At 44.7% G+C, this 27,663-nt stretch overlaps 2 protein-coding genes across 2 annotated transcripts in view; both read right to left on the bottom strand.

The window, feature by feature from the left end:
• The window catches only part of MMD (monocyte to macrophage differentiation associated), a 40,933-nt gene extending 23,175 nt beyond the window's left edge, over window positions 1-17,758 (bottom strand). The window contains exon 1 of the mRNA XM_071764659.1: window positions 17,688-17,758. Within this exon, the coding sequence (XP_071620760.1) occupies window positions 17,688-17,728 (41 nt within the window). The 5' untranslated portion in view covers window positions 17,729-17,758. The remainder of the gene's footprint in view (window positions 1-17,687) is intronic.
• Window positions 17,759-17,781: 23 nt separating this feature from the next.
• Window positions 17,782-18,144, bottom strand: SMIM36 (small integral membrane protein 36). Its single transcript, XM_071764662.1, has one exon. It carries the CDS (start codon window positions 18,109-18,111, stop codon window positions 17,782-17,784), a length of 330 nt encoding a protein of 109 aa, XP_071620763.1. The 5' UTR covers window positions 18,112-18,144.
• Between the last annotated feature and the right edge of the window lie 9,519 nt (window positions 18,145-27,663).

Below are 27,663 nucleotides of genomic sequence, written 5' to 3'. Positions count from 1 at the left end.
AGTTTCTTCAACCAAAGGGATAACAGAATTCCAAGTCATGAGATTCTGTGTTGTACCCTGCCCCTAGGAAGTCTGCAACAGAGAATAAATTATTCTGACTGTGTTATAATAATGCTTCATTTCAGTGTCTCAGCAGATCCTTGGAGACTGAGACTCCCACCTGATTCTTTGGTTGCACTGATGGATCTCACTAATGTGAAGTGCACAGTAAAGCATCACCATCAGCTGCATCCCACTCTTGGGGAAAAAAACACAAACCAAAACATTAATTGCCCTCTTGCAAATGTTGGATTTTGGCATCCATGCTAAGCCTCCAGAAGTAGAGGGTTTTGATGATTTTTTAAGCAATATATTACCTATCCAGAACAAATTATTGCTCTTTGGTACAATTTTATTTTTTTTTTTCAGAAGTGGAAAATATTCACACTTTTACCAAATCCAAAATAAGCCAGTTCCATGTTTAAATCCCTTCCAACAGGCAAAGTAGACGCCCTTTAGTCCATGTTTGACATTGACATGTAAAAGATTTTAATTTTATACACCTTTTTGATTCCCACCAATGGATTTTTGGTCTGTGAATGTGTCTGCCATCTGTACTCACTCAATACCTCATTTTTGACATCACAATCAATGAAGTGAAATAAGCTGTTACTTAATGGATCTGACATAAAATGCATTTAAGTTAATGGAAAGATTCTCATTGTTTCCTATCAGCTCTAGATCAAGCCTAAAGTTAATGGAGGGGGTGGAATTTCTCCTGTTGTTTGTCAAATGAGAGGAAATGATTTCCACGTCCCACTTGGACAGCTTAGAGATTTTAAACTTATTTAGCAAAAGAAAAGAAATTGATTTCTTGTCAGTAGTTAAATGGTTGAAATTTTACTCTGATGGGATAGTCTCATATTTTGAGATTTTTGGGATAAGTTCACTTGAGTAATGCTATTTTTTATGATTCGAATGATACCTACTTTTCTCAACATTTTAAGAAAAAATAAATACAGGAGATAAAGATACTGAGGAATGGAAGTCAACTGAACTGAACTGAAGAGCTGCCTGAGAGCCCTGCATGGGTCAGGAACCACTGCACCCCTGGGAGCTCAGCATCCCTGGCAGGGGCTGCCTGGAGCCTGAGAAGTCCCTCTGCCCTTCCTGCCAGCAACCCATGGGGCTTTCTCACAAAACATCCTGCTGACAGATTGTTAGTTTTGTTTTTTCTTTTTTAAGTTCCTTAAATACATTTGGAAAGGGAAAAAACATCCATACTCCAATGCATGGCAGTATCTTTGCTCTTTCCTACATTTTGTAAACAGGCTTCATAAAATACGAATATTTTTCTCCATTACTTGCAAACTTTTACAACCAGAATTCAGAAGCAAAATGCCTGTGTTCTCTACTGCAGCCCAACAAGCATCAGACACACTGTTCCTGCCATATCTCCCAATCTAAATAAAACATTTTAGCCTTGGCAGGAGGGGGTGAAGGGACTGGCAGGGGCAGGAGGAGCTGGGTCATTGCCTGTTCCCCTGTTCTGCTGAGAGACTGGGTTTTTTTCAGTGGCTTTGCAGAAATAACTTATTCAAGGAAAAAAATCTAAATGCTCTTTCTCTTGGCTGTGATATGTTCTGAAGAGCAAAAGGAGTTCTGTTTCACAGTCTTCTTTTTGGACATGGGAAGATTCTTGGTATGTACTATTGAATTGTTGTGGACAGGCCAAGTTGCCAAGAGGTCAGAGGGCTTGCAAGAGCCTGTGGCATCCAGAGGTTTGATTCCAGGGCAGATTTGTCTACAGAGTGGTTGAAAGATGAACATTGCTGCTATTAGCGACCTCTGTGAGGCCTTGACTGCAGCATCCAAATAATTTTCACCCCACCCTTGAGACAAAGTTATAAATTGTGTTATCTTTGGTGGAACAGATAAGCCTTCAGACATATTCTGACCCTGACTTTTTCTTTAGTGGCTAATGGAAGTCCAGTGATGTAACTGAGTGATTTGACATAAACTGATGAGAGATCAACCTGTTGTGTAACTGCTGGAAGGCCTAAGGGGAAAAAAAACCTAATAAAATCTAATAAATGAGAGAGTTTTAGGGGCCAGATGAACAGTGAGTGGATAAACAACAAGCCAGAGGGGTACAGGACTCCCTCAAGCTGTTTTGCAGGACTGAACACTCAGCAAATTCCTGTTCTTCAGATAGTGAAGCTCTGCTAGCAACACTTCCAAGGACAAGATAAAATGCCTGAACAAAATCAAGAAATAAACAAGGCTCCTGATGAGGAGCTGAAATAGAGCTGTCTGTGTACAGAGCATGGCTTTTCAGAACCTTGGGCTGTCACTTCTGAGCTGCTTTTTGTTATCCAAAGAGAGGAGCAGGAAGCCTAAACAGGGCTTGCTTTGTTCTGCTGCCCTGGTTGTTACAGCCTTCTTATCTGTAGTTTGTGGATGCAAAACTGGAAGGCCACATTTTTTGGGAACAGGACCCAGGGCCTTGGAGGAAGGCCACACTTTCAAAATCTGTTTCCTCAGCAGCTTCCCCAGGAGCTGGGACACGGTGCTGGCAGCAGATCAAAGCCCAGGAATTCCTGTGCTGTGCTTGGACCATTCCTCCTGGCTGAGCTCACACCACTCCCCTCCTTTCTGTTTGCTTTTAGCAGGATCAATTTTACAAATTACAGGGTGAGATCCAGCCCCAGTGTCAGAGCTGGGATGGGGAGGGCACGGTGCTGCTCACCTGTCCTGTGGCCACCAGTGGGTGTCACACAGGGAACAGTGACATCTGCCTGTGCCCTGGGCTGGCCCCTTGCTGGTATTGACTGTACAAGGGTCATTTCAGAGAGCCTCACATCTCATACAAATAAGAATGTTGGTTTCTGAACTGCTACCAATTCTTTGTTATTTTGCTAGTCTGGTAATAGTACTTTACTTAAATATTATTTCTTCTTTTTTTCAGCTGCAGAAAAGAACTTCAAAGCCCTTGGCTCTACTGGCACTGAGAAAACTCTTAGACAATTATAAAAGTTTACAGCAGAGTTTTCTAAGGCCTCTTTCAGTTTTGCAGTGGAAAGGCAAATTCCCATGTTTTGGCAGTGGAGCTGTATTGGGTCCGTTTGAACTAACATGAATTATTTACAAGTCCTTCAAGACTAAAAGGAGGGAATCTCCTTCAAGGAAAGATGCCCCTCAGCAGAGGGCAGCTGGTCCTCTGGAGGAGCCCATTTCTCTCCTCCTATTCTAGGCTCTGGGGTAGCAGCAGCCCAATTCTGGACAGTTCCACCAGTCCCAGGCAAAGTGAAGGGCAGGCTATGGCTCCATTTGCATGCCTGCAACCTAAGTTAAAATAAAAGTGCAGCAAATATTTTTGCTATTTAAAGATCACCAATAACTTCAAATCTCCAGATTATTCACCAAGTACAAAGAAATGTTTCTTTTTTTGTTTGAGATTCTATGCTGGCATCTCCATCATTAAACGTGTGCTTGGCTCTCTGTCTCTGGCTTAGCAGACACTAAAGGGGAACTTACTGAAAACAACAGGAAACATTCCTGTCATTAAACTTAAAAATATAATATTGAATTACAGTGATTATGTAAGTCCAGTGTGAAATCACAAAAGGAAACAAAAGCTAAATGGTTTTTGAATCATCTGAGGTAGCTTACTCAAATTGCTATTTTTATTGCAGATTTCCTATAGGCACAGCACAGACCTGTGCTCCACCACACCAGGGGTGGTTTACAAACAAACATTTTAAAGCACAAAATCTTTCTAGCTACAGCACAAAAGTATCACATTAAAGTTGCAAAATCAAAGGCCTGAACACTAGGGAGTAGTGGAAAGAAAGTAAGCTCTGGCTTAGTCTTTCTGTATGAGTCTGATAGGGCACTGTATTTAATGCCATAAACCAGTAGTATTTTTCCTGTAGGAAAAACACACACTGGATACTAGGTACACACCTTATGTTCACTTTGGGATCAGCTATTTAGTATTTCATTTTTTATTTAATTTTCAGTATGCAGCCTAAAGTTTTATTCAACCTGGGAGGAAAAAGTCTTATAAATGCAATTTTCATGAGCTGGTCAGATCCTGGGTCATTTGCAAAGGAATTTTAATCAAGCTTGTACTGCCTATTAAATTTTCTCCCGTGAATTTTTTCTCTCTAGAACATTTCTTTTTCCCTACAGCAAGAACAGTCTCTCCTGATGCAGTGACTGCAGGAGAGAGAACTGCCCAGAGCAGCCAAGTCTCAATAACCACTGGCTGGGGGGATGCTTGGGTGCTCACAGCTGGATCCTGCATTCAGAGGGTGCAGATGGATGCTTGTGATAACCAGATAGAGATGGAATTGTCCTAGTGACTGAGGCTCCCAAAGGTGCCCTTTTCACAGCCACTTACCCAGACCAAAGCTGTTCCCTGTGCAGGGTTTCTGTTGCTACAGCATTGCTGTCAAGACTCTTGCCTCTGTTCAGAGCTCTTGAGTAGGGAGCACATTGCATAACCTACAAAACGAGCTGGAGGTCCAGAACAAAACCAAAATTGGAGCAAGTCTTTTGTAACGAGCGGGACCTTAAATGGAGATGTTGTTTGTACTCATCCCTTTTGCTGCTAAGGAGCAGAGAACAAATATTTGCAAAACCACCTTCCTACATCCAGTTCACATAAACCCTCTTCCCTCCCTGCAATAAAAATCTGCCAAAAAGGTTGGCTTTCCATTAAGCTTTGCTGCAGGTGATGAACGTGCCTGCCTCCCAGGGCAGCCCTGCACTCACACCAAACATGGCACGACAGGAATGAACCCGCTGGCCTCAGCTTCAAGGGCAGAGCCCCAGCCCGTCCCGAGAGCTCCAGCTCTCTGCAGCCTTCCCCTGGCTGATTTGCTGCACAGCCATAAAGCCCAAATCCTGCTTTTTAGAGGGACGTGGGAAAACACAAACCAAGCAGCTCAGAGTCTCTGTTTTGATCCCAACATCCCCACAGCAACTGGGGTGTGATGGAGGAGGCCAGAACAGTGCCATGAAGACACCAGCGCTGCTCACCAGTGCTTCAGTCTTGGCATCCACAGAGACAGTGCCTGTGCCAATGCCAGTCAGGCTCTGAGGAGCTGTGTCCCCACAATTTGCTGCCTGTTTTGAAGCTTTGGGAGGGTGGCCCCTGCCCAGGGGTTCCCACTGTGCCTCTGGCTGCCCAGAAAGGGCTGATCACAGCATCAGCTCTGCTGTGTCTACACCTACTGGAAATTTTCACATTTTGAGAGAGTTCCCAGCCCGAAGGGGAATGGGACAGTGCCCATCCTTCCTCTGATGGCCACACAGAGGAGGTGGCAAAGCTGCTCTTTTTTGTTGTCAAAAATGGGCATAATAGTAGGGGATGTAGCCTGAGCTTGGGGTAAGCAGGTGGGAATTCGGGCAGGTACTCTGTGTGACTGCCCTGAGGAGCTCTGCCAGCTCACCTCAAGCCCTGACCTCATGTAGCCCCTGTTATTCCAGCTCCTGAGGCCAGCTGCAAGCAGTGGCTTTGTCCCCAGTGCAGGAGAATAGTTTGTTTTGATGGCAGGATAATTAATGTGCCTCAGCTCCAGAGCTGTAAAATCCCTGGGGAGACAAGGCATGGATAATTTTTACTGCATCACAGCCAGGTGAGCATAACACGATACTGCTACTTCTGGATGACTGTGCTTAGCTACCTGCCAGAAAAACTGCAGTTGTTTGCCTCATTTTATAGATGCAAAGCTGTTATCTATTAACCATCCCACTTGGAAAAGTAACACCCAGATCCCCAGAGAGGCCACAGTCAGAAACTCTCAGACACAGCGAACTTTTCTTTGACATGATCAAGGAATTTGCAATCACTTTTCTTATACTGGGGCTACAGGCAGCATTGAAGGAGTGAGCCCTGTCTTCTGCTGCCCTGCAGGTGAGGTAGTGTGACTCTTTCTGTTATAAAAAAAGGAGCTAAAACCAGTGCAGGTTAAAACCACCTTTAAAGAACAACGTGTGTAATGTGCAGTCAACTCATCCTGGTGCAGCATCATTGTGAGTCTCCGATCACGATTTAAGACACAAGAGAATCTTACCTATACACACACATCCTTTCTTGTGGCAATGCCCATCTTTACACACAGCTGTTGCATCCAGATTTTACCCTAATTTCATAAACAATAATCACTCTTTTCCTCCTTGGCTCTTCTTGGAGCTGAACTGTTCAGTTCTGGTTTGGGAGTGCTCAGCACTAATGTCTGATAAAAGCAGCAAAAAGGAGGAAAGGTTTACTGATACTTCTCCCATATTACAGTATGCTTTATTTTTTGTTCATTTCATCACCTATTTGTGCTAGTAAGTTACAAGTATAATTATAGAGCCATACTGTATTTGAAATTGATAGAATTAATTATTCTTCCTGCAGATTCTCTTGTTATAAACTGGCTTCCATTATGTGCTGCACAACATCTACATGAGAAGGAAAAGTTTGCCACTACAGCACTTTGCAAACATGGTTTTCTTCCAAGCTTTCTGTCGTGCTACTAAATAAATATGTATGCAAGATAGTGTGTGTGTATATTACTACAAGACTATTAGTTATACAGCATCCAAATTTACACAATTTCTAATGTATATTTCACAAAGCAAATATTTACTAAGGCACAAAGCTGTGCTCACACCACCTATCCATGAGCAGAAACCCCAAATATACAGAGACAAAACCTGAAACTTAGGTATCCAGATGAAATGCCTTCTCACCCTTATCTTTCTCACAGAAGAGACAAAATCCAACCAAGATCAGAATTTCCCCTGAGAGGTGCCTATCCCTCTCCCCTGACTGTGAAAGCAAACTGGATTTCTAGGCAGGCTCTCAGGCTGGTAAAAGAGAGGAGAGTTTCCAGAGCCACCACCTTGTCCTTGAAATTTATGATTAGCTCTGAAAGAAATCATCTCACCCAACAAACGAAATAAAATAGGGAATATTTTCAGTACTTTAAAAGGCAACGAGATATCTGGTCAGTTTTGAAACTGTTTTTCAACTGCTGAAAAATATCCTTTCTTCTTTAAAAAGAACTTGCAGCCAGTGGGTACTTAGTCACAAACCATCACTCCTAGAAAGGCATCTGGTGCCTGGCCCTGAAGCAGAGACAGATCCCAGCCAGGGGAGCCCAGGACTGCAGAGCAGCAGCACTTCAGGTGCTGGGTCCTGGCTCCAGGTCAGCCCTGGGTCATCCCTGCATGAGGACAGTTCAGAGTCCATGTGGCCAAGGAACAGACCTGTGAAGAGAGAACTGAGCTCCAGGGACCCTTCCTCGACCCTTGGGAAAGCAGAAAGCCCTGAAATAAGCATCTCCTGACCTCTTTCTGTTCTTCTTGTCATTTCCATTTACTGCACTTTCTTTCATGTTGTTTGTGGGATGGCATTATCAGTGTAGGCACAGCTCCTAGAACCTTGCAAAGTGTACATATTGCAAACATGTGCTGCATATGTTTATATATGTGTGTGTCTATATGTATATGCAGGGACAGGCCACTCAGGGTCTGCCATCTGGATTTGACTGCAAAAGTGATAGAGAGGGGAGCAAAGATGGGGGTGATTTATACCAGCTGAAGATCTGGTCTCTTTATTACAACATACACCACACAAAGTAAACATGGCCTTGCATCATAAACTATAGGCTGAAGCCAAGAAAAAGCTCAGCTGGAGAAATCAGAGAATAAGGAGAGCACAAGCCTGTTCAGGTAAGAGAGCTCTATATCTAAAAACATGTCCTGACATAAGAGGAGGAGAAGTATTTTTGAAGCTCTTTTTTTTCCCTTGCAACTCCCCGATCCTCTGAGCTCATTAAAATGAAGACACTCTAATTTCCAGGAGTGGCCAAGAGGGAAAGGTCAAGGAAGGATTTCATTGCAATGTTGATTCTCAAATTCCAGTGAGAAGAACAGCAGAGTTTTCATTAAGCTCATGTCAGCTGGTAAATTACTGCACTGTCAAAAGAAAGTAGAATTGCTATTACCTTATATGCAAAAGCAAGTGAAACAAAAGAGCTGGTGATTTATAGCTTGTGTACAAGTCTGCCTCCTGGGATGCATGGGTCACTTTATAGTCTGCCAGAGATGAAATCTCCAGTCAGCAAAAACAAGGTGTTTCTTACCATGGGAGTTACATCCACAGGACACCAGTTCTGAAGGTAAAAGCTACTCAGAGAATGAGTGCTGAGCTACTAAAGTCTTCCAAAGATGAAAAGGAGCTATTTTTGTTATTGCACAAACCCTTAAATAATGCATAAAAGCCCTGGGAACCCAGTGAAATCTCTGCTGAACAGGACTCTGTCTCTTAGGAATGGACCCGAATTTGAAATCTGGAGCTGCTGCTTGCTCCTTTGTAGTCTGGATTTCATGGACAGCCATCAGAGAAAAACAGTCTGATTAGAGAAATTCTTTTAGTTCAAATTGAAAAAAATATTTTATTTCATTCACCCCATCTCCACCTGAAAAACAGGCTGTTCACTATGAAGCATCCTAGCTGAGAACTGGGAAAAAAAAACAAAACAAAACATTGCTGGAGGCTCTCAGAAGGAAAAGGAAATGAAGGGATGTGCTTCCCAGGGGCAGTCTCTAATGAGATGGTTCTGGGTGCTCATAACTGTAACTGACTTGGCTTCTCGGGAAAGCTTTTCTCAGATCCATGGGCTGATCTGAGAACCATTGCCTTTTAACAGTTAACGAGCTGGTGCAATTAGTGGTCATATTGTTGCACAAAGAGCAGTGCAAAAGCTGACAGCCGGGGAGAGGCCCTGAAACCCGAGCTGGATGGCAGAGCCCCTGGGGCAGCCAAAGCGCTCCCTGACGCAGGCTCTGGGGCACGGCAGCTGGATGTGAATCCTGGCTGCACCCATGCAAAATTTGGACCTTCTCTCCTGCCTTGCACTCACGTCACCCCTGGGTATTTCCCCTGAAATCCCATTGAGTTACCTCGATTAACCTCTTGCCCACAGCAGGGAAACAAAGAGCAGGGCGCAGTCTGACAGCTTCAGAGAGAGTCTGGGTTCATTCCCAAGTCCCAGGCAGCAGAAACTGGGCCGTGCAAATCACAAAACTGGAGCATGGAAAGAGCACCAGACCCAAAGCACACACAGTGGGGCTGTACCTCTGTTCTAGAATGTGCTTTTTGGAGAGATGATGCTTAGGGCAGTAGTTGCTTTATGCAGTTGACTGTCAAAACATCTGCTTTGCATCATGAGCTACTGGAGAAAAGGAAGAGGGTGATCTAAGGTGAAAGATGAGAATCAAACTGGGGTGACTTCTGTACTGAATTCAAGATACAGGTTAAAATAGAAGCACCTGCAACTTTAAACAATAACCTATAATCATGTGCACAAACACTTCTGTCTGTGCACTAATGAGTGCAGCAACCAAAGCAACTAGTATGGTCACTTTTCTTTCTAGATCATCTTTCACTAGAGGTGTGCACTGTGATTGTTTCAGTTTTTTAAAACCATAATAAAACATAAAAGTATTTCCTGAGTTCCCCACAATCACTTGCAGGAGCCTGCATTGTACCAGCAGCCAGGGCTCTACCTACAAACCTATTTCTCTCTCTGATGTGTGGCAGCCTTACCCTGCTCCAGTCATCTGGGACACTTGCTGTCCCCACCCAAGGTTAAAGTCACAGTCAGGCAGACTGAGTTTTAAGCCCAAAGTGCCCCTTTGAACTCAGAGCTTATCTGAGCCATGGTTGCCTTCTGGCAGGTTCTTCTGCAGGTCTGAGATGGATGTGATCTGGCTGACAGAGGTTTATCAGTTAAGACAGGAAAGCTGCTGCCCTGCAGGAGCAGAGCTAATCTGATGGGGTAGCACTAAAATCAAACCAGAGTGGTAAAATTCTTCTGACCCAAGAGGCTCCTTCAAGGCCTGGACTGAGGAGGATGTGGTGACAGGAAGCTGCTCCATGCTTGCAGCATCATTACACACAGCCAGAGCCCTGCAGCTGCAGCATGCTCCAGGCTGGCTCTGCTCAGCACAGACATTGAGTCCTGGCAAGGATGGGTGCTCATCTTGCCCCATCTGGGGTCTGGGCTTCTGGATTTGGCAGTGCCAAAATGGGTATGATGGAGGGGATGTGGCTGGGGGCTTCTAATAGGGGCATTGAGGCAGCTCAGGAGGAAGAGGTGATGATAATTGGTCAGCTGTTCCCCATAGGTCATTGCTGATCAATTTAATCAATGCATCTTCTGTTTTACTGACACAGGTCACCTGTCTCCCTCTTACAAGCTGCCTTGTCTCTCCTCTTCCCTCCTCTGCCTGCTCCTAATTGTCACTCACACAGGTGGCTGCTGAGACCCAGATTTTGTTCCTCCCACCAGCACAGGGTGGTAAGTACCTGGAGATCAAAGGGTATCACTGCAGGGTAGATTGGCAAGAGTCCTGCCAAACACCTGTCTGGAAAGCAAGTAAGAGCAAAAAGCTGGACCAGCTCCAGTCCAGGTAAGAGCAAGACTTTGCTAAGTTTAGAAGCAAGCATTTCCTAAGTGTAGAAACAAATAGAGGTGCTTGTGTGACAAGAGCTCAGCCCAGCCTTAAGCCATTTTCCTTCATTCTTTTTACTCAGTAAGTATTCCTTGACATCTGCTATTCATAAAAATTAAAATAAAAGGTGGAACAGGTCTGGCTTCTCCTGCCCTGTGCACTTCCCAGCAGTGAGGGCACAGGCACAGACTACAGCCACAGCTCCCTCCTCCCAGGCAGCTGGTAACAAAACAGGAAACACAGCCCCACGGTGTGACCCTGCTTTGATGCTCTGCCCCTTAGGACAGGCTCTGGTAACCTTTGGGGGAAGCTTTAACAGGCCCCACTCAGCCCTCCAGGTGCCAAAACCTTTCTGTGCCCTCCTGCCACAAACCCCTCCTGCCCACTGACACAGCCAACAGGCACCAAACAGGCACCAAAAACAACCCCGTGTTTGCCCTAAGCAGATGGAGCAGGCAAAGTGTTCTCTGTTTGCAGAGTCCACCTGCAGAACCATTTCCCATTAACCAGCTTGTGAGAGGATCTAACAGCCTCCTAATGGCAGTTTAAGTGTCCCCCCCAGAAGCAGCTGGACCTGTGTAATACTGGGAATGCAAAATCACAAGAGGATGAACCCCTGGGATCTGCCTCACTGCAAGGCTGGCAAGAAAATTAGAAAGAAAAAGGGTCCTTTGTCCTTCAGCTCTACAGAGGTAATAACAGGACAGCAGCACGTGTCCTCCCAGGCCAGGTAACCCTGCCAAGACAGTTGCAAAAACTTAGACTTGACAGCAATGAGCTTCATCCTCTCCTCCAGTTCTAAGTTCCCAAACTTGTCCAAACCATTTTCTAACCTCTACCACAACAAAATGGTGAAAATACCCATCCTCCCAAGGAACTCTTAAACACCACCGTGTTTTGTGAGTGTGTCCCAGGGAGGGGGTGTCAACACTTCACAATTATTTTTTCCATGCCAGCACGAGTTAAGGTAGGAATCTCATCCCTGGCTTCAAATTTCCTGGCTTTCCCTGTCTGCGTCACGACATAATTCTTTCCAGCCAGCCTTTTCCTCAGATGTTCAGTGTTGGGATCCCTGCCAGCTCTCCTTCCCAAAACAAACACAGGCCTCCTGATGCCAAAGATTTGCCTTCTATTCTATACCCCAGGGACCAAACACTTGGCTTTACAACTGCTGCCCCGACTTTCAATTCGGCAGAGGTATATAAATAAAAATGCAGTTTTATAGGGCCCCACCTGCCCTAGAAAAAACTTCATGGCATGTCCCTACAAGCTGTCTCTCTCCATCAACTGTAAATAGAGCTTCAATTAATTAAGGAGGTTATTTGCCAAGTTAGTACACATAGTTTCAGCATGCAAAAATGAAGCTTATTGTCAAATTACTTTTTCATATCTGCATTGTAGCTTTTTCTAATAACAGAACCACCCATCTGTTATTAAACCACCTGGTTCCAGTGTAAACCTAGTCTAAAACTAATGCCCTGAAAAGCAGTAAGAGACTATACACATCTCAGCAAAAAGCTTTTTTTTTTTTTTGCCTGCAGTGTCCCTGTTTCCTACCCTATCTGCCATGGTAACCTACCTGCCTGCCTTGCCTGGAGGGCTGGGAATTGCAGAGCTGTTGGTGACTGATGAGAAATGATTTGATGGAAATGATTTGATGGAAATGTCTCCATAAGCCACAGAGATAGCAACCCACACAGATAGCAGCCCACATCCCTGCATTGCCCCGAGCAGACAGATCCCTCTCTGCTCAGGAGGGTGCCCTTCAGGCTCAGGACAGGTGAAGTGTGTGTCTTACAGAAAGCCTGAGCTGCTGCTGTCTCCTTCTGGAAGGAAAACAAGGAGGCTTCCTCTCTTTAAGGAAATTAATATGTGACTTATGTTAACTCTGAGCTCAATATGCTCCTGAGAGGGGAAGGAGATGCAGAGAATAGAAAACAAATCACCTGTAAGCAGCACTGGTAATGTGGTCCCTACAAGTACTGGGTTTTGTTGTTGTTGAGGAGGGTAGGTGATGAAACAGCTAAACCCAATGAAGAGGGCATGTGCAGATATTAAATCAAGGGCTGCTACTAGCAGATTTTTTTTTCAATCTACATTTATTGTACTTATTAGATTTGATTTTTTAAATTCCCAGTTTCAAGCAATAAACTTGAGGCAATTCATGTTAATCTTCCAAAACCTCAGGGGTTCTGTTGTGCTATTTGAAGAAGGTGCACGTGGAAAGCTATGCCCAACTTTTGCTTTCCCTTCCTTCTTTTCTTGAAAGGCTTAGGTCTAGAATGAGCCATAATTTACATATATATAACTTAAATAAATGATTGGTCTAAAAAAAAGAATCTGAAAAAATCTAGTAAAAGTATATGTATTAGTGATTATGGTAATATCATTAATAAAAATAGAGGAGGATGCTAAGCCTATATTCTCTGCTCATGCCAGAGTCAATAGCTGCTCAGTGTATTTTTAGTGTAATGAAGAACTACACTGTGGGCCCAGTAAACTTAAATATTGAAGGAGTGTGAAATGTGGGTGCTTAAACAATATGTCCAAGTCTCCTGTGAGGTCAGGAAGAGACAAATATATAATCATTCATAATTAACAAAATCTCCATAGCACTGCCCATGAAAGGAGCTCATGTTCCTTCATAAATATTAATTAAATCAACCCAACACCCTGGTTGTGTAAGGATTATTACTGCCATTAACAGATGGAGAAACTAGGACACAGTTTCATTGCCCACACAGAGCATCTGCTGCAGATCTGGAAAGGGACTGATCCACAGCCTGGGCTGAGTGATCAGGTGCTGGATTCAGATGCCTCATGACAAGTATCTGCCTCCAAAAACTGCATCCAGATTGTCATGTTAGGGTGGAAATGCCTCTTTCAAAGGTTAATGTCAAATGGTGTCACTATTAGAGAGAGACACTAAGCAGCAGCATCTCCAAGGAGACCAGCACATGTACAAGGGAGCAAGTGAGGATACAAGACTGGGAGATGGAACAAAAGCTAGAGATGGCAGCCAGTCCAATCTCCCCATTTTTCAATATTTCTGGTATGCTTTTCTTTTGTGGAGTTAGATAACTTTCTGCTGTGAACGTCAGAGCAATTTATTTATAAACAATTAATTTAGCTTTCTATCACCCAAGCATGAAGGAGCAGATGGCTGCTCTCAGTGCTTCCAGCTGCCCCAGGAGTCCTCCCACTTTCCTCCTGGGCAGTGGCAACCACCAGCAGACTGCAGCACTGATCCTCCCCATCCTTCACACCTTCCTTGGGTGTACCCTTGCTACAGCTCTGGCTGCTGTGTCACCCATCAGGGACATGCAGCTGTTGGGTACAGGTTGCAGAAGTCCCTTAGGGAAACCAGCAGCACACACACACTTGTTCTCAACATCCAGACCCTACCTGATGGAATGTGTTCCTCACAGGGAGTCCAGCACTATGGAGGGCCAGAGAGTTGGTACAGGTCAGTACTTTGCCTTAGAAAAAGTAGAAAGGTACTTTATGACTCTTGGGCTTGCACTTGTTGATCTCTCTACAAGACATTGTGCTGAGCTGTAGAAGTCTAAACAAAAGGTAATATACGTATGTGTTATATATAGTATTATATGTATCTAGTATTATATATATATAGTAATATATATATGATATATATATATATAAGGCTCATAGTTGGAAGAGCAGTATTTTCAATGAAACAGTATCAACTCTTACCTCTTGGCATTGCCACCAAAGCACCAACATTACACTAAAAAGCATGAGTACAAACTATTCTTAAGCTCTTCTTGCAGCCAAGGGGTTTGACTTGAACAGGCTGCCCTGCTTCTACACAGTGATACCAGAGGATGGGCATTTGCACCTGAAGAAGAGCGTGCTATTAAAAAGTGAGAGAAGAGGTGTCCCTTTTCCAAGTCAAGAAAATTCACCCTGGGATAGAATTCTCCCTTGTGAATATGAGTTTGTCTGTCTGGACTAGTCCTGAGTCATATGTAGTGGCTCATTATGGACTTAAAAAACATCTGAAGGCTTAGACAGTATATTTACAGTGGAAGAGGATCACATGAAAGAGGGATTTTTCAGTGAATTTAATGATATTTTTGACTTAAATTTATGTTGGAGAAATGTAAAAATAGTGGGGCTTTTCCCCCTGTTGTTTTTGTGAAACCCTTCATTAAAGGCTTTACAGAACCAGTAACATGTAACTTTAAAAGGGCACTAAAGCAAACTGAAAGTGAACCAGTGTAGACTGAATTCCTGCTTCCAGCACAACAGCAATTAATCCTCCCACCACCCCTCATTTCCCCTCTAACCACAAAGACAGAGATAATCAGACCACCACAATTCACTGGAAATACCCCTCATTTGCAACCCTGTCAGGAGGAATGTGTTGTTTGCTGCTTTGACTTCCACGTTTCAGGGCAGAGTCCACCACATCTATCACAGCTGATAAATTTCCTCACAGCTCAAGCAAGAAAACTCGACCATGCCAAAATCAACAAATTTTGCTACTGAGTTTGAAGGAGCCAAGAGTTTGTGGTTGGTGTACACAAAAGGTTTGCTGTTAGAGAAATCCATGTATCTGGAGAATTTCAGCTATCTGGAAGTATTTATTAACAGAGGCTTGCAAGTTTCTATCTCTGCTTGTATTACTTAAATAAGCCCAATGGAAAAGATTCAGCACATCATGGTATCATTGTATTATTTGTATCACCTTCCCCAAAGAACCACAGAGCTTTTCTGCTGGCATCATGGCATTTTGTATGATATCTCACCATCAATAACAAGAACAGCTCTGCCACACTGTGATATTTTTGAGCTCTTTTTAGACCCCCCGAGAGATTCTTCTAAGAGACTAAAGTGTAATGCTCTTTGCTAACACCAAAGATCCCTTATCACCAAGAAGGCTCTTAGTATATTAGATGATATATGAACACACAAACAGCTTTAAAGAGCTTACAAGATGAAGATAAGGCAGATAAGGGGAGCCCAAGGAAATGTATCACTGGTGTGCGTGGGTGACGGTGAGTGTAACGTACCAGCAGCTCATCCATGCCAAACTTTGCCAAAGCAGCTACAATTTGCAGTTATCTAATTGTACTTCTTCACTGCTAAATAACCAAAAAAAAGACATTCAACATAACTTTTAGTATGGAATGTGCCAGAGGATCATGCCACCCATTTGTTACCAGTTTAATCGCACCAAGGGTTTTACTCAAGCCCCAGCTCTCAGGACCCCTCCTTCCAAAACCAGGTATAACTCACATGGGTGCAAAGGACAGCTTGAAAGCAAAACCTGGGTTCACTTTCAAAAATTTAGAAACCAAAAGAAAAAAATCACTAACCATTCTGGCTGTTTTAGTTTTGTTGTTTTGGGTTTTCTTTTTAAATACAGACAAATAAGAAGATCCTCCATATCAAGATTTCTTTGCCAGCACCAGGATGCTCTTCACACTGGTGCACAAATCAGGGCCAGGCAGCTGGTTACTGCCCAGCTGGAGTACAAAGCATGCAATCTGGCCACCAGCTAGGTTCAATTGTGGTTTGAATTCACTGCAGTTTATTTCTGGATTTAAAATGCCTGTCCCAAAGGCATTAGGACCAGAGCGTCCAGTGAGTCAACCACAACACCTGATGTAGGCAGGTGATAAATCTCACTGTGTTTACTACAGCTTTCTATAGAGCTCTGCATGTACTTTGCATTAAGATGATGTAAAATAGCATATGGGACAGATGCCTGCAACACTGTGGCTCCAGTGTTATTTTTTCCTTAATAACTAGTTAAAATCTACCAGTTAAAAAGTACCTTACACAGTAAGTCAATCACTATCCAGAGGTACACAGCAAACTTGCATCAAGCATCCTATTTAATGATTACAAAACATATTTCAGTCTTTTGCTCAATCATGGATTTTGGGGAGAACAAACCAACTTAAGCCACAAGTTCCCTGGAAGCAAAATCACTCAGAAAAGCTGGTTTGACCACTGGGGACAGAGTGCTTGCATCAGCTCACAGCACAGTAGGGACCAGCCAGGCCAGTCTCTCCCCAGCTACTCAGGTGGGTTTTGCAGCCTGGGCTGACAGAGAAGGACCTGAGCAGGTTCTGCTTAGGGAAACCTACACTTCAGTGCCTACAAGTTCAACATCCCTCTTGTCTCTGCTCCACCTGCAGGACAAAAACGTTTCTGTCCCTTTCAATATATGGGAACTTGAGTCTATCAAGAGCCAAGAGGGGAAAACCCATCAAGACATGGAATAGCCTTCTTAGCCAAAAAGACCTTTAGCTTATAGCTCCCAAATTATGGAAAGAATAAGAGGAGCTGATGCAGATAATGTTAGATTTACTGAAGATGGAATAACACCTTTCACATCTCCCTGGGAGAAACCAGCTGGAGCATGATACAGCTGAAGTAAGGCTGAGGGGTGAGCAGCAGGGTCAGACACACTGCAGACTGGGACACAAGTCACATTTGCTGCAGAGGGTCAGAAATGCCTGTTCCAGTGGGGCAGATGGTGGCAATGACTCATGCATATTGCATTCACCAGTAGGTGAATTTACCCTGGTTCATGCTCTCCCTTGGGCAGGAGGCACTGTACCCAGCTTTTCCAGGAAGCATGTTGTATCCTGTCAGGGGATTTGTGTGGGGTGAGGGGTACCCTGCCCCCTAAGAACAGAGCTCATGTTCTACCTATGGAAAATAAGTGCCAAGACAGGCTTGGCACTGGCCTCTGGGGAGCTTAAATACAACATGGAAAGTATTAAATTCTGATGGGAGCAGCAGCTGGCTTCTATCAGAAAGAAACTATCTCGATCCTTTTAAAGCCCTTAGCATTTCTTTTCTCACTGGAGAGATAAACAGCCTACCAAGGTCATCTGTGCTCTGCTGGCTGAGGAAGATGTGCCAAGGCAGCAGGGCAGTACAGCTCAGCCTGTCAGAGTTTTAAAAAACACTGTGTTCCTGCAAAAATCACAGCACCAAGCACGACTTGAGATCAAACCAAAGCCCTTCTTCAGTGTCTGAATGGGTAAAAACATCACTGCTTCCAACTGTCAGTGGGCTGCAAGGCAGTGTAAATGAGAATTAGCCTCCTGGATGGCAGGCAGGGCTGCAAGCCTGTATCAGCTCAGCTGAACATAAAACTACTTCCTTGGCCGTGGCACCGTATCAAGTAAATCAGTGTCTCAGCTTACCTTGTGAAGGGGTTATCCTTCTGCAAAGGGAGAGTAAACATAGCAGAGGAGGCAAGCTGGTCAGCAGAAACCGAAGCTCCGAGGCAGGGTCTCCTTACACAACAGTAGTCCTTTTCCCTGGCAGGTCAGAGGGGTTTTGGTAGTTGGACACCAGCCCCTTTGCCCAGCGGGTGCCAGGGGAGCCCTGCTGCATCACCACCAAGCGGATCGGGGGCTGGGAGCCTGCAGGGACCTCGGGAGCATATTCCTTGCTGGGATCCTTCCCCCTGCAGTCGTAGAGAACACAGGAGATCAGGAAAACAAGAAGCAAAATAACATAACTAGACACCAGAATGATGAGATTCAAGGTAACGGGATCAATCTCCAAATAAAACTCCATTTGGTCCCATACTACGGAATGCCAAGCCAGAGAAGGGAGTTTCATATGCACAAGTGAGAGAGCCCTGAGTGATCAGAATAGATGTATGGGCTTTGTGGTAAAAATACATTAATCCTCAGGTCTCCTGTAGCAATGGATTTCCCTGAACTGGATGATTAAAGCAGCTCAGTTTAATAACTTAAGCTCCTTCTTTTAATGTCACATTGCCTATAGTGGCAGAGGCTAAATTTGAATGCTGTATTGACAGGAAAACATCCCCCTTGCTCAGGAATTCCCTTGACCAGCAGGTACCAAGCTGGGTTTACTAGCTGTGTAGCTAGTAAACAAGTAGATAAATTAGGGATACAGTAATTTGCAAGGTAACTTTTTGCTCTGCCCTGGTGTTTTAAAGTAAAGACTTTTACTACCCACTTCCATGTCCAGGATCACTTCTACACACCACACACTGTATCACACACTGTCCTTGCACAAACTCCCCTGTAGGAGCTTGCTTCCCACAGGCTGCCCTGTCCTCATTGAGTCGTCTTGGTATGAGAAGGAGGAGCAGGACAATCCAGTTTGTGTTAGGGTCTGATCTGATTAGTGTTAGGGTTTGCTTAGGATTACGATAATGTAAAATCCTCAATCTCTCTCAACACATGCACTATTTAGTGTTTACTACATTGATTCTACTTTTTTGCAGCACAATTTAAGCCTGTAAACACTGCTGCCTTTCAGAGTTGGTTGCGCTTCTGAGTAATTTTGGAGGGGTTTTAAAAGAAATTTTCAGTTTCTCAGTGAGCACAGAAACCAAGTCCCAGCTCATGACATCATTGCTTTGGATGGGAAGTGCATAACTGAAAGTCTTACCCTGTCTTGAAAAAGCTCAGCCTCATCTGAACTGCACTGACCAGCCAAATGCCTGCTCTGCTGCAGACTTGGCATATGATGTGCAACAGAAATGCAACGTGAGGGTCATGCAAACCTGCATCCTCAATGTCACGGGGTCCCCTCCTCCCTGCAGTGTTCCTCTTGCAATGCCAGGCCTGGTGTGCCTCTCAACACAGACTTATTCTCAGCTAAGGGTTGGGAGGACAGACAGTGGAGGATGCAGGAGATGTTGGGCCTCAAATGAGTGGAATGTGTCGAGGTCTGCAGCAGGAGGGTGGCCCCATGACATATTTCTTACTCCCAGCTCAGACATGCCAGATCAGATTCCCACTGACATGAAAAGCCCTTTTCCACAGCTCTGGCAGTACTAAGAGCTGGGACAGTCTAATCTCTTCCTAAACCCTCCTGTGCTGTAATGCTGACTGAAACCTTGGAGTTTTGCATGGAAGCAGCGAGGGTGCTGACGTGGGATTTGTGCTGCTCATCAGCATCTCCTGCACTTCCCATCTGCCTTTCTGGTATTTTCCAGGGAAACAAACAAGAGCTGTATAGGCAATGTGTAACAGCTGTACATGTGTCTCTACTTGTGTATCAGCTTCAGAGATGTAAATCTGGAAGATGCAAAATGTTTTTACAGGTTTTGTTGCTGGGTAGCCTGATGCTGCTACCAGGAGGGGGACAGACACATTTCAAACTTGCAGACCAAGCAATTGGTGATGCCAGGCTACAGCAATGCTCTGGTCATGCTGTTCCTTCTCATACCCAGGAGATTCAAAAGGGGTCAGAGAAGCCTGTGGGAAGCAAGCTCCTACAGGGGAGTTTGTACAAGGACTAACTGGGCAGTGTGTGATACAGTGGCGTGATGGGTAGAAGCAATCCTGGACAGGGAAGTGAGTAATAAAACTCTTTAATTTACTTTAAAAAGTATTTTTATAACAGCAGGACAGGGCAAAAAAAAACCCAGTCAAAATCAGAATCAATCTCATTAGATCTTAAGAAAAGTTACCTTGCAAATTACTGTCTCCCTAATTTATCTATTTGTTTACTAGCTATACAGCTCAGGGTTTTAAAGTCCTCAAGCCCAAACCTCCTTGTACAAGGGAGATTCTGCAAAATCTGATAGAGGAAACCCAGTTTGGTACCTGCTAGTCAAGGGAAGAGGGGTTCCTGGGCAAGGGGGAAGTTTTCCTGTCAATACAGCATTCAAATTTAGCCTCTGCCACTATAGGCAATGTGACATTAAAAGAAGGAGCTTAAGTTATTAAACTGAGCTGCTTTAATCATCCAGTTCAGGGAAATCCATTGCTACAGGAGACCTGAGGATTAATGTATTTTTACCACAAAGCCCATACATCTATTCTGATCACTCAGTGCTCGCTCACTTATGGCAGAGTGAACAGGACTGGGGAAAAAAATAAATCCAGCTGAGGGAAAAGAAAAAAAAAAAAAATCACCCTGCTGTTTTTTTTTTTTGTTTTTTTTGTTTTGTTATTATTATATTTGTTTTTTAAAAATTCCTGAAAAAGAAAAAAAAAAAAAAAAAAAAAGCACTCAGCTCCACACAAAAGTTACAAGGAAAAATAACCATCTAAAGCATGATCATACACAGGCTAAAAACACCACTAATCCAACTACAGCACAAAGCACCCAACACAGCTCAGCAATTCTCCCCCTTGCCTACCTTGACACACCTCAGATAACAGCCTGGGCTCCAAAAACTCAGCACTGTGTTTGCAGAAGGGAGATTTTTCTCCTTTGAATTAGTTTAGTAGCAGCAAGTTTTCCAAATCTGGATTGTTTTCTCTAAAGTCCTCCACACTAATAGCTCGGTTTCAGATTTCTCTGCAATATGACACAAACATAACATTATATCAATAATATCACACAAACATAACATTAAGTGTTTAATTTAGATAAGCAGCACGCCAGGTTTTAGGGAGACTTCTAAAAGGTACAATCAGGGGCTGGATTACTGCCCCACCTTCCACGTTGCTGCAGAGGTGCTCTCGGGCAGGGAGAAAAGCCCCCACATTCCTACAACTCCAGAGCTTCTCAAAACACTGCATCAGAGTGAAAATATACTTCCAAAACACCTCCCAGGGGTGATCCCCAGATCCTGGTTTGCAGCCAGCCCCCCAGTGCCAGGATCAGAAGCAGCACATCACCTCCAGACCCTCCTCTGCATCCACCCTGGGGCTTTTAATAGCAGAGCCTGAGTTCAGGGAGCTGGCAGTGCTCCAGCGTCCTGGAGGCCTCCCCTGCTCGACACTGCTCCCTCCTGCCCATCCTGCAGCCACAGCTCCCCAGCCTTCACCCTCCTCATGCTGTTTGTGCCTGCAGCCTTTCCTTAAGAAAAAAAAAAAGTCATTCAAAGGCCTGTTTGCCTCTGTGCTGATGGCCTACTGACAGCTCCCGCAGTTCTGCGGGGAGCAGGCATTTCCCTGGAGGCAGTGAGGGTCTCAGCAGCTTTGGAGGATTGGGAAAACAACCTGAATTCCACATGTTCTTCCCTAGGAAGCCCCAGGAGCCTGGCTGCTGGTCAGGGCAAGATACAGCCTTACACTTATGCAGGCTTGAGCAGCACAGGTGAAACTGTGTCCATGGGATCTGCCTTCCTCAGATGTACAAAATTCATCTTTGCTATAATGGCTTCAAAGGTCAGACCAGCTGCACCAGAGCACTGAGATGGTACGTGGCACAAAATCTGATTTAGCTTCTAGAAGTGGATTGGCTGGAGTCTGCTATTTATTTATTCCACTATTCCATTATTTAGTGTTTGACAGAAAGCCCACCCTGAGGGTCAGAGCTCCTGGCTGAGCTGTCAAGGGTACCAGCAGCCCCTGATACCACCTGTGGTGCCATCACTCAGTTCTTCCCTCAGTTTTTTCCTCATTTTGTGCACCTTGATTTACTTCTGGACACAAAGCACCTGTTCTTTTGCAAGCATCCAGTTCCAGTGGGATGAAATATGAGAATGAAATGTACATAAAATAACATTTTTATATGTCTTGCTTGAAGCCATTGTACAGGGAATTTCACAGTACAAAAGTTATCAAAAACAGCAAAGAACTTACTTATGATCAGAAAACCATATTTAAAAAGTGTTCTAGTGGGAGAAAGCTGCAATTGCTCTTTTAGAAGAAACTACAGCCCAAGTAGCAAACAAATTGAAGGCAATAGCTGAGAAAAGCAAGCACCCTGGAGCAAACTACAGCTTCATATCATCCAATGCAGGGTTTCACTAACAGGTCCCTCCTGTGGTGGCTCTTTTTGACAATAGGAGGCTAGAGCTGACCACACAAGCATTTTGGCTGGCGTGTTTAAGACACAGCAGCTCAGAAGCTGCAAAATGCATCGAGATGGATGTAGCAAGCAGAATATCCAAATAGGACTGCACTCTGATGGACTCGGCCATATGGAAGCAAAAAGCAGTTTCCAGCCCTGGTGTTTCCCAGACAAAACACCATCAGAACCTTGAGTGCTGCAGAAAATGCTGCAGAAAATGCTGCTCAACAGACCCAGCAGAGCTGACCTGATTCCAGCCGGCTGCACCTTGGAGCTGAGACCCTGTGGGACAAGAGCCACTGCCAGGCTCCATTGGCTTAGCTGTGGTGCCACTGCTAAAAATAGCCCCCAGCTAAAAAGAAATCTTTTCAGTCCTAGTGCAGCATGAAAGAGAGGAATACAGAGGACAGCAATCCCAGAATGTTTCAAACAGGACACAAATGCTCCAAGGTGGGTATCAGAAAGAACAGATCTGTCTCCCTGGTCCTCGGGCAGGTAGACCCTGCAGGCAGCTGCCATGACCATCACCTTCCTCACACAAGAGGTCATAAATTAAGAGGGAAATTGGAGAGATTTAAGGTGAGAAACCTGGGGTGATAAGGAACCAAACCATGGTTACTCCAATACCTATTATCCAAACCTCAGGTGGCCAGAGGAAATCCAGGGAGAGCAAATTTGTTATCCACACCACATATACAGCCACTGAGCTCCTCCCTGGGGACACATCTGAGGCCTACAGACACTGCTTGGAGAGTGTTTGGGGTTTTTTTAAGGAGACTGCAGACAAGTGTGTGTTTAGCATAAGGCTTTTAGGCTGTTACCTTCTCCATGCACAAACTCTGCTTGGATGGAAGAAAAATTGGGCCCCTTCCTTAAACCTCCCTGTGCCACAGGGAGCTGATACTCCAGGTCTCCACTATTACCTATTTATTTCCATAGTTCAAGAAGTAATTTAATCTATTTGAGAAGCTCAGTGAACTGTGGCTGGAATTCACCAGAGCCAGGAAGCATAACAAGAGGCAGGGGACTGACAGAAGCCCAGAAACACAGGGAGAAGGAGGCAGCAGCCCCACAAACCTGAACTCACAGCAGCAGAACCGAGCACAACAAACTGTAAAAGTTCCCATCGTGACTTCGTTCTTCTGTTTTCCCACAGGCCTCTTTCAATCCAGGTTTTATAAAATCCTCTCCACATCGCTCCAGATGCTGGGAGCTGAAGCTGGCCACACGTAGGTGCTGTTGCTTTCCTTATGGAAGCAGCCAGGCTCCCAGGAGCTGGGAAGCGCTGCCCGGCTCCGGCTGCCTCCGTGCCCTGCAGGTGGCACCGGGACCCACCGAGCCCCAGCAGGTTCTGTGCAAGGTGTAGCACCGCTTGCTAGGAAGGAGACCTCTATTTTTTTGAAGCTCTTTTGTTCAGCAGTATCACTTTTATCATCACCTAAATAGGGAGTTCCCACTGTTCGTGTTCAGGGTTGATCCCAAGCTCTTGCTCAGGAGGTGTTTGGGTGCAGTGCTTAAGCCCTCTCCTGCCTCAGAGGGGAATTTGTTGTCTACTTCATCCCTTCAGCATTAGAAAGCAGCTCTTAAAACCAGCTCCTTTTGAGAAAAGGATAGAAATTCTATAATGAAGATTAAAAAAAAAAAAAAATTACAGAATAGCCATTTATGACACAGAATTGGTCTCCTTAATTACTTGTATTCCAGTTGCCTCCTAGGACCCTAAACCACAAACACAGTAGATAGTAAAATGTCTGAGTTTAGAGCAGCACTACAGAGGTGAAAGACACAGTTGGCACCTAAGGTTAACCATATCCTGAATCTCAACAAAAAATATCAGAAGCTCAAAACAAAGACTGAAATCTTACCATATTACACACTGCTCATTAATATTGTCTCTATGCCCCAAAACTGAGACAGCATTAGAACCCTAGTCACAAAAATGCTGGTTTAAATCCCATTTCCTTCATCAGCAAATCAATTTACTAGAAAAGTCTCAGCTGGAGAGGATCTGGTTGTCAGTAAAAAAACCAGGAGTTTCCATGTGATGGCAGATGCTGATCAGCTGTACTTCTGATTGCTTTCTCTTTGTCTCAGGGCTCCAGGTGAGATGTATCCCTCAAAGCTGTGGCCCAGCTGAGATTTATCAAACAGGAATGGGGTGCTGGTGTTTGCTGCTACCCCAGCTCCCTGCTAGAGGGCTCTGCTGCCATCAAATGGGCTCTATTTGAGGATCTTGCAGAGCTCTCTGCTTGATGCAGCTGGGGTGCAACTGGTCAGAAAAGCCCCTGAGGTCTCTTGAGGCAGCTTTTCTTGTTTGTTTTGATTTTTCAGGCTCCTCATTAGGATCTCTGCAGATCTGTGTTACATCATGTGTGAAGGTAGCAAATCAAATGAACTCTGAACCTTAAACCCTAAACCTTTTTAGGTTTTGGGGGGGAATACAGGCCTCCCTTCAAAGAGGATACTTGAATACCACTCAGACACCTGGTGAACAAACCAGCTGTTCACAGCTGTTCTTTCCATCTCTCTTTTTCATTGTTTGCAGAAACAATGAAGTGATTGAGGACTAAGAGGGTTGAACTGACAAAAAAGAGACACAAGTGCCAAGCTCTTTAGTGCTCTTTGTAAAACCCAAACAAATGGAAAAATAAATCAAGCTTAGACATCAACAGGAAATTGAAAAGTTACATCAATGAAAGGACAGCAATGTATACTTCAATCATTTGGCTGGAGATGTTGTGGTATAAACAGATTTTTATCACATATAGCTCTCTATTCAAATAATTATGCCCTAGATTTCTTTTGCAAAAGTACACAGAGTACAATTTTGACAACATGCCTCTGGGAACAAATATGAAAAATAGAGCAAGACTGGCTCTGCGGTCCCTGATTTCAAGTTTGAGAAGTTTTTAAAGCATCATTTTAATTCAGAAAAACGGAGAAAGCTTATACCTAATCCTCAGGACTGCAGGATTTTTTTGATGCTACAGCTAGGCATGTTTTGCTAAATGGAAGTGGACTCTTTGCACTGTGTCATTAACCAGCTCTGTCACCTCTCTTTTCCCTCTTTCACAGCAACCTATGTTTCTTTAAGTTCGTTCATCTGCCTGCAGGGAAAAGTTAAATGTGACAGCAGTCAGTCACCAGCCCAGCACCCCAATGTCCTGTCTCCATCCCCACATGTCACAGCTGATGCACAAGGTCATCCCAGTGCCACCTCCACCACAGGGACATGGTGATCCCTCCTCACAGGAACCATTCTGCTGCCACCAGCCCTTGGGTGCAGATAACTGGCCCTTGAGGACAAAGCCCTTGCCTTCCTTTTGAGATGTAAGATATTGGGATACAAACAGTAATAAATAACTGCTGTGTCAGTCTCAACTGAATCCCTGCCTCACCCATTTCCACTATGTTTACCACCAGATTTTTTTTTCTTCCTCTCTCTGCTTCTTCCACACCCTATTTTGTATTTCTCTGGACAAAAGCTTGCTCCAATCTGCAGCAAGGAGGTTTTCCTGGGAGTTTTTAATCTCCACTGAGGAGAGAAACGTGTCTCTGTGCTATCAAGAGGTTTGGGCCTCTGATCTCCTCTTTCCAGCCTTGCTCCTGACACTTGAGCTCTCCCTCTTGTCTACCCCACCAGTTATGTGACAGTCAGTCCTGCCATGTTCCTTGGTTTTCTTTCTTGGCACCAGGCAGTGTTTTCTGCTGCAGATTTAGCCCAAATAATTTTTGCATTGTTCTCTCCCAGCCACTATCTTATCATTGCTGCATTGTTTCTTTTTGGCTTCCTTTGCAGTTCCTAACTCTCTTCTGGCCCTTTGTGTATCACCATAGGTTTAGCTTCAGTCAAGTTTTGATGTCATTCATTGGACATCTTGTTACTGCCAATTCATAACTTTCTGGTTTCACTCTGATCAATGTGTTTCAACCTCTCTGAGTGACAGCTCAGCAGAACTCAGGTCAGATGTTTCCTTTGACTGACCAAAAAGTACTGATCTTTCCTCAAAGCTGTGGAGCTGAGTCCAACTGGCTGAAGCTCCTGTGATGTTCTACAGACCTGTTTGTGTGAACTCTTGCCAAAATATGACTCTGTTTTGAAATCAAGCACTGCTTAGAGTTTTACATTATTTGTTGAAAAATCAGCTCAATAGTTCAGGCTGAGCTCTACCCTGGTACTCCAGGTTGCTTTTCCCTAAAAATGGCTATAGTAACACTTTGATACAGTAGTAGGATGCAAATGAGATCCACTGCAGTTTGGAATTGAAGTTGAAATGTACAGATCAAAATAAATTATGACTCTACAAAAAAAAATCTCCAGGTGCCTACAAGTCAATATACTGGTTGTAAAGGGGGGAGCACATAATGATAGAGCCATGCAGGTGTGTACATCCCTGTCTGTAAGGTCCCTCTGCCACTCTCCTTGCAGTCAGAGGCTTGTGCCTGGTTTTGTTGGCAATTCCTTTAACATTACTCTGGTAGAAAATCTTCTATGTCTCCATGGACATGGAAGAGCTGCAAAGAGCTGCCCCACCTTCTGCTGGTGGCCTCAGGTGAGGCCCATCAGCTGATAAGGGGGTGGCACCCAGCCCCACCCAGAGGGATATAAAGGGCTGTGAGGAGCACCAGCAACTTGATGTGTGTTGAACAGGAACAGGAAAACAGGAATGGGACACGGCAGTTACAAGGCAGTTCACACAGGCAGGGTAAGCAGGAGGGGCACAGCCACCTCCCAGCTCTCTTGAAGGAGCAATGGTCTGTAAAAAACCAAAACCTGTTGCTGTTAAGACACAGGGTGTGTTCACACAGACGGAACCCCTGAAGAGGGACAGCAAGAGGGACGTAGCTGTTCAGGCCTCTGGCTGTGTAGGGTGTCTGAGCCTGGTGTTAGCACCAGAGGACGGTGTGAGTGGGGTCTGTGTGCGATGCCAGCAGGTGAAGGACTTGCTGTGCCTGGTGGCAGAGCTCAAGGAGGAGGTAGAGAGACTAAGAAGTATTAGGGACAGTGAAAGGGAAATCGACTGGTGGAGTCACACCCTTTCTAACCCAAAAGAAGTCCAGAAGGAGACAGTGAAGCCCTGCCCCTCCTGCCATCAGGCAGTTGGAGCAAACCAGGTGGATGGGAGGGAACGGAAACAGGTCCCTCAATGGAGAGGCAAAAGAATCCCCTCCCAACCCTCACCATCTCCCCAGGTGCCCTTAGAGAACAGATATGAGGCCCAGGACTCAGAGAATCAGACAGAGGACAGACAAGAGGAAGATCTGTCTGGAAGGTCTCCTGTTTGCCCCCTGTCTACCAGATGGGTTACAACTACAAAAGAAAAAAAAAAAGGGTAGCTGTAGTTGGTGACTCTCTTCTGAGGGGAACTGAGGGCCCTATATGTCAACTGGACCCATCCCACAGGGAGTTCTGCTGCCTTCCTGGGGCCCGGGTGAGGGATA

The sequence above is a fragment of the Heliangelus exortis genome, chromosome 20 (assembly GCF_036169615.1).
Source record: "Heliangelus exortis chromosome 20, bHelExo1.hap1, whole genome shotgun sequence".
Taxonomy (NCBI): Eukaryota; Metazoa; Chordata; class Aves; order Apodiformes; family Trochilidae; genus Heliangelus; species Heliangelus exortis.
Note: the sequence above shows the minus strand (reverse complement) of the source record. Positions and strands in the feature narration are given on the sequence as shown.

Coding starts and splice junctions, on each gene's coding strand:
- SMIM36 (XM_071764662.1), bottom strand. CDS start 18,111: ATGAAACTCCCTTCTCTGGCTTGGCATTCCGTAGTATGGGACCAAATG.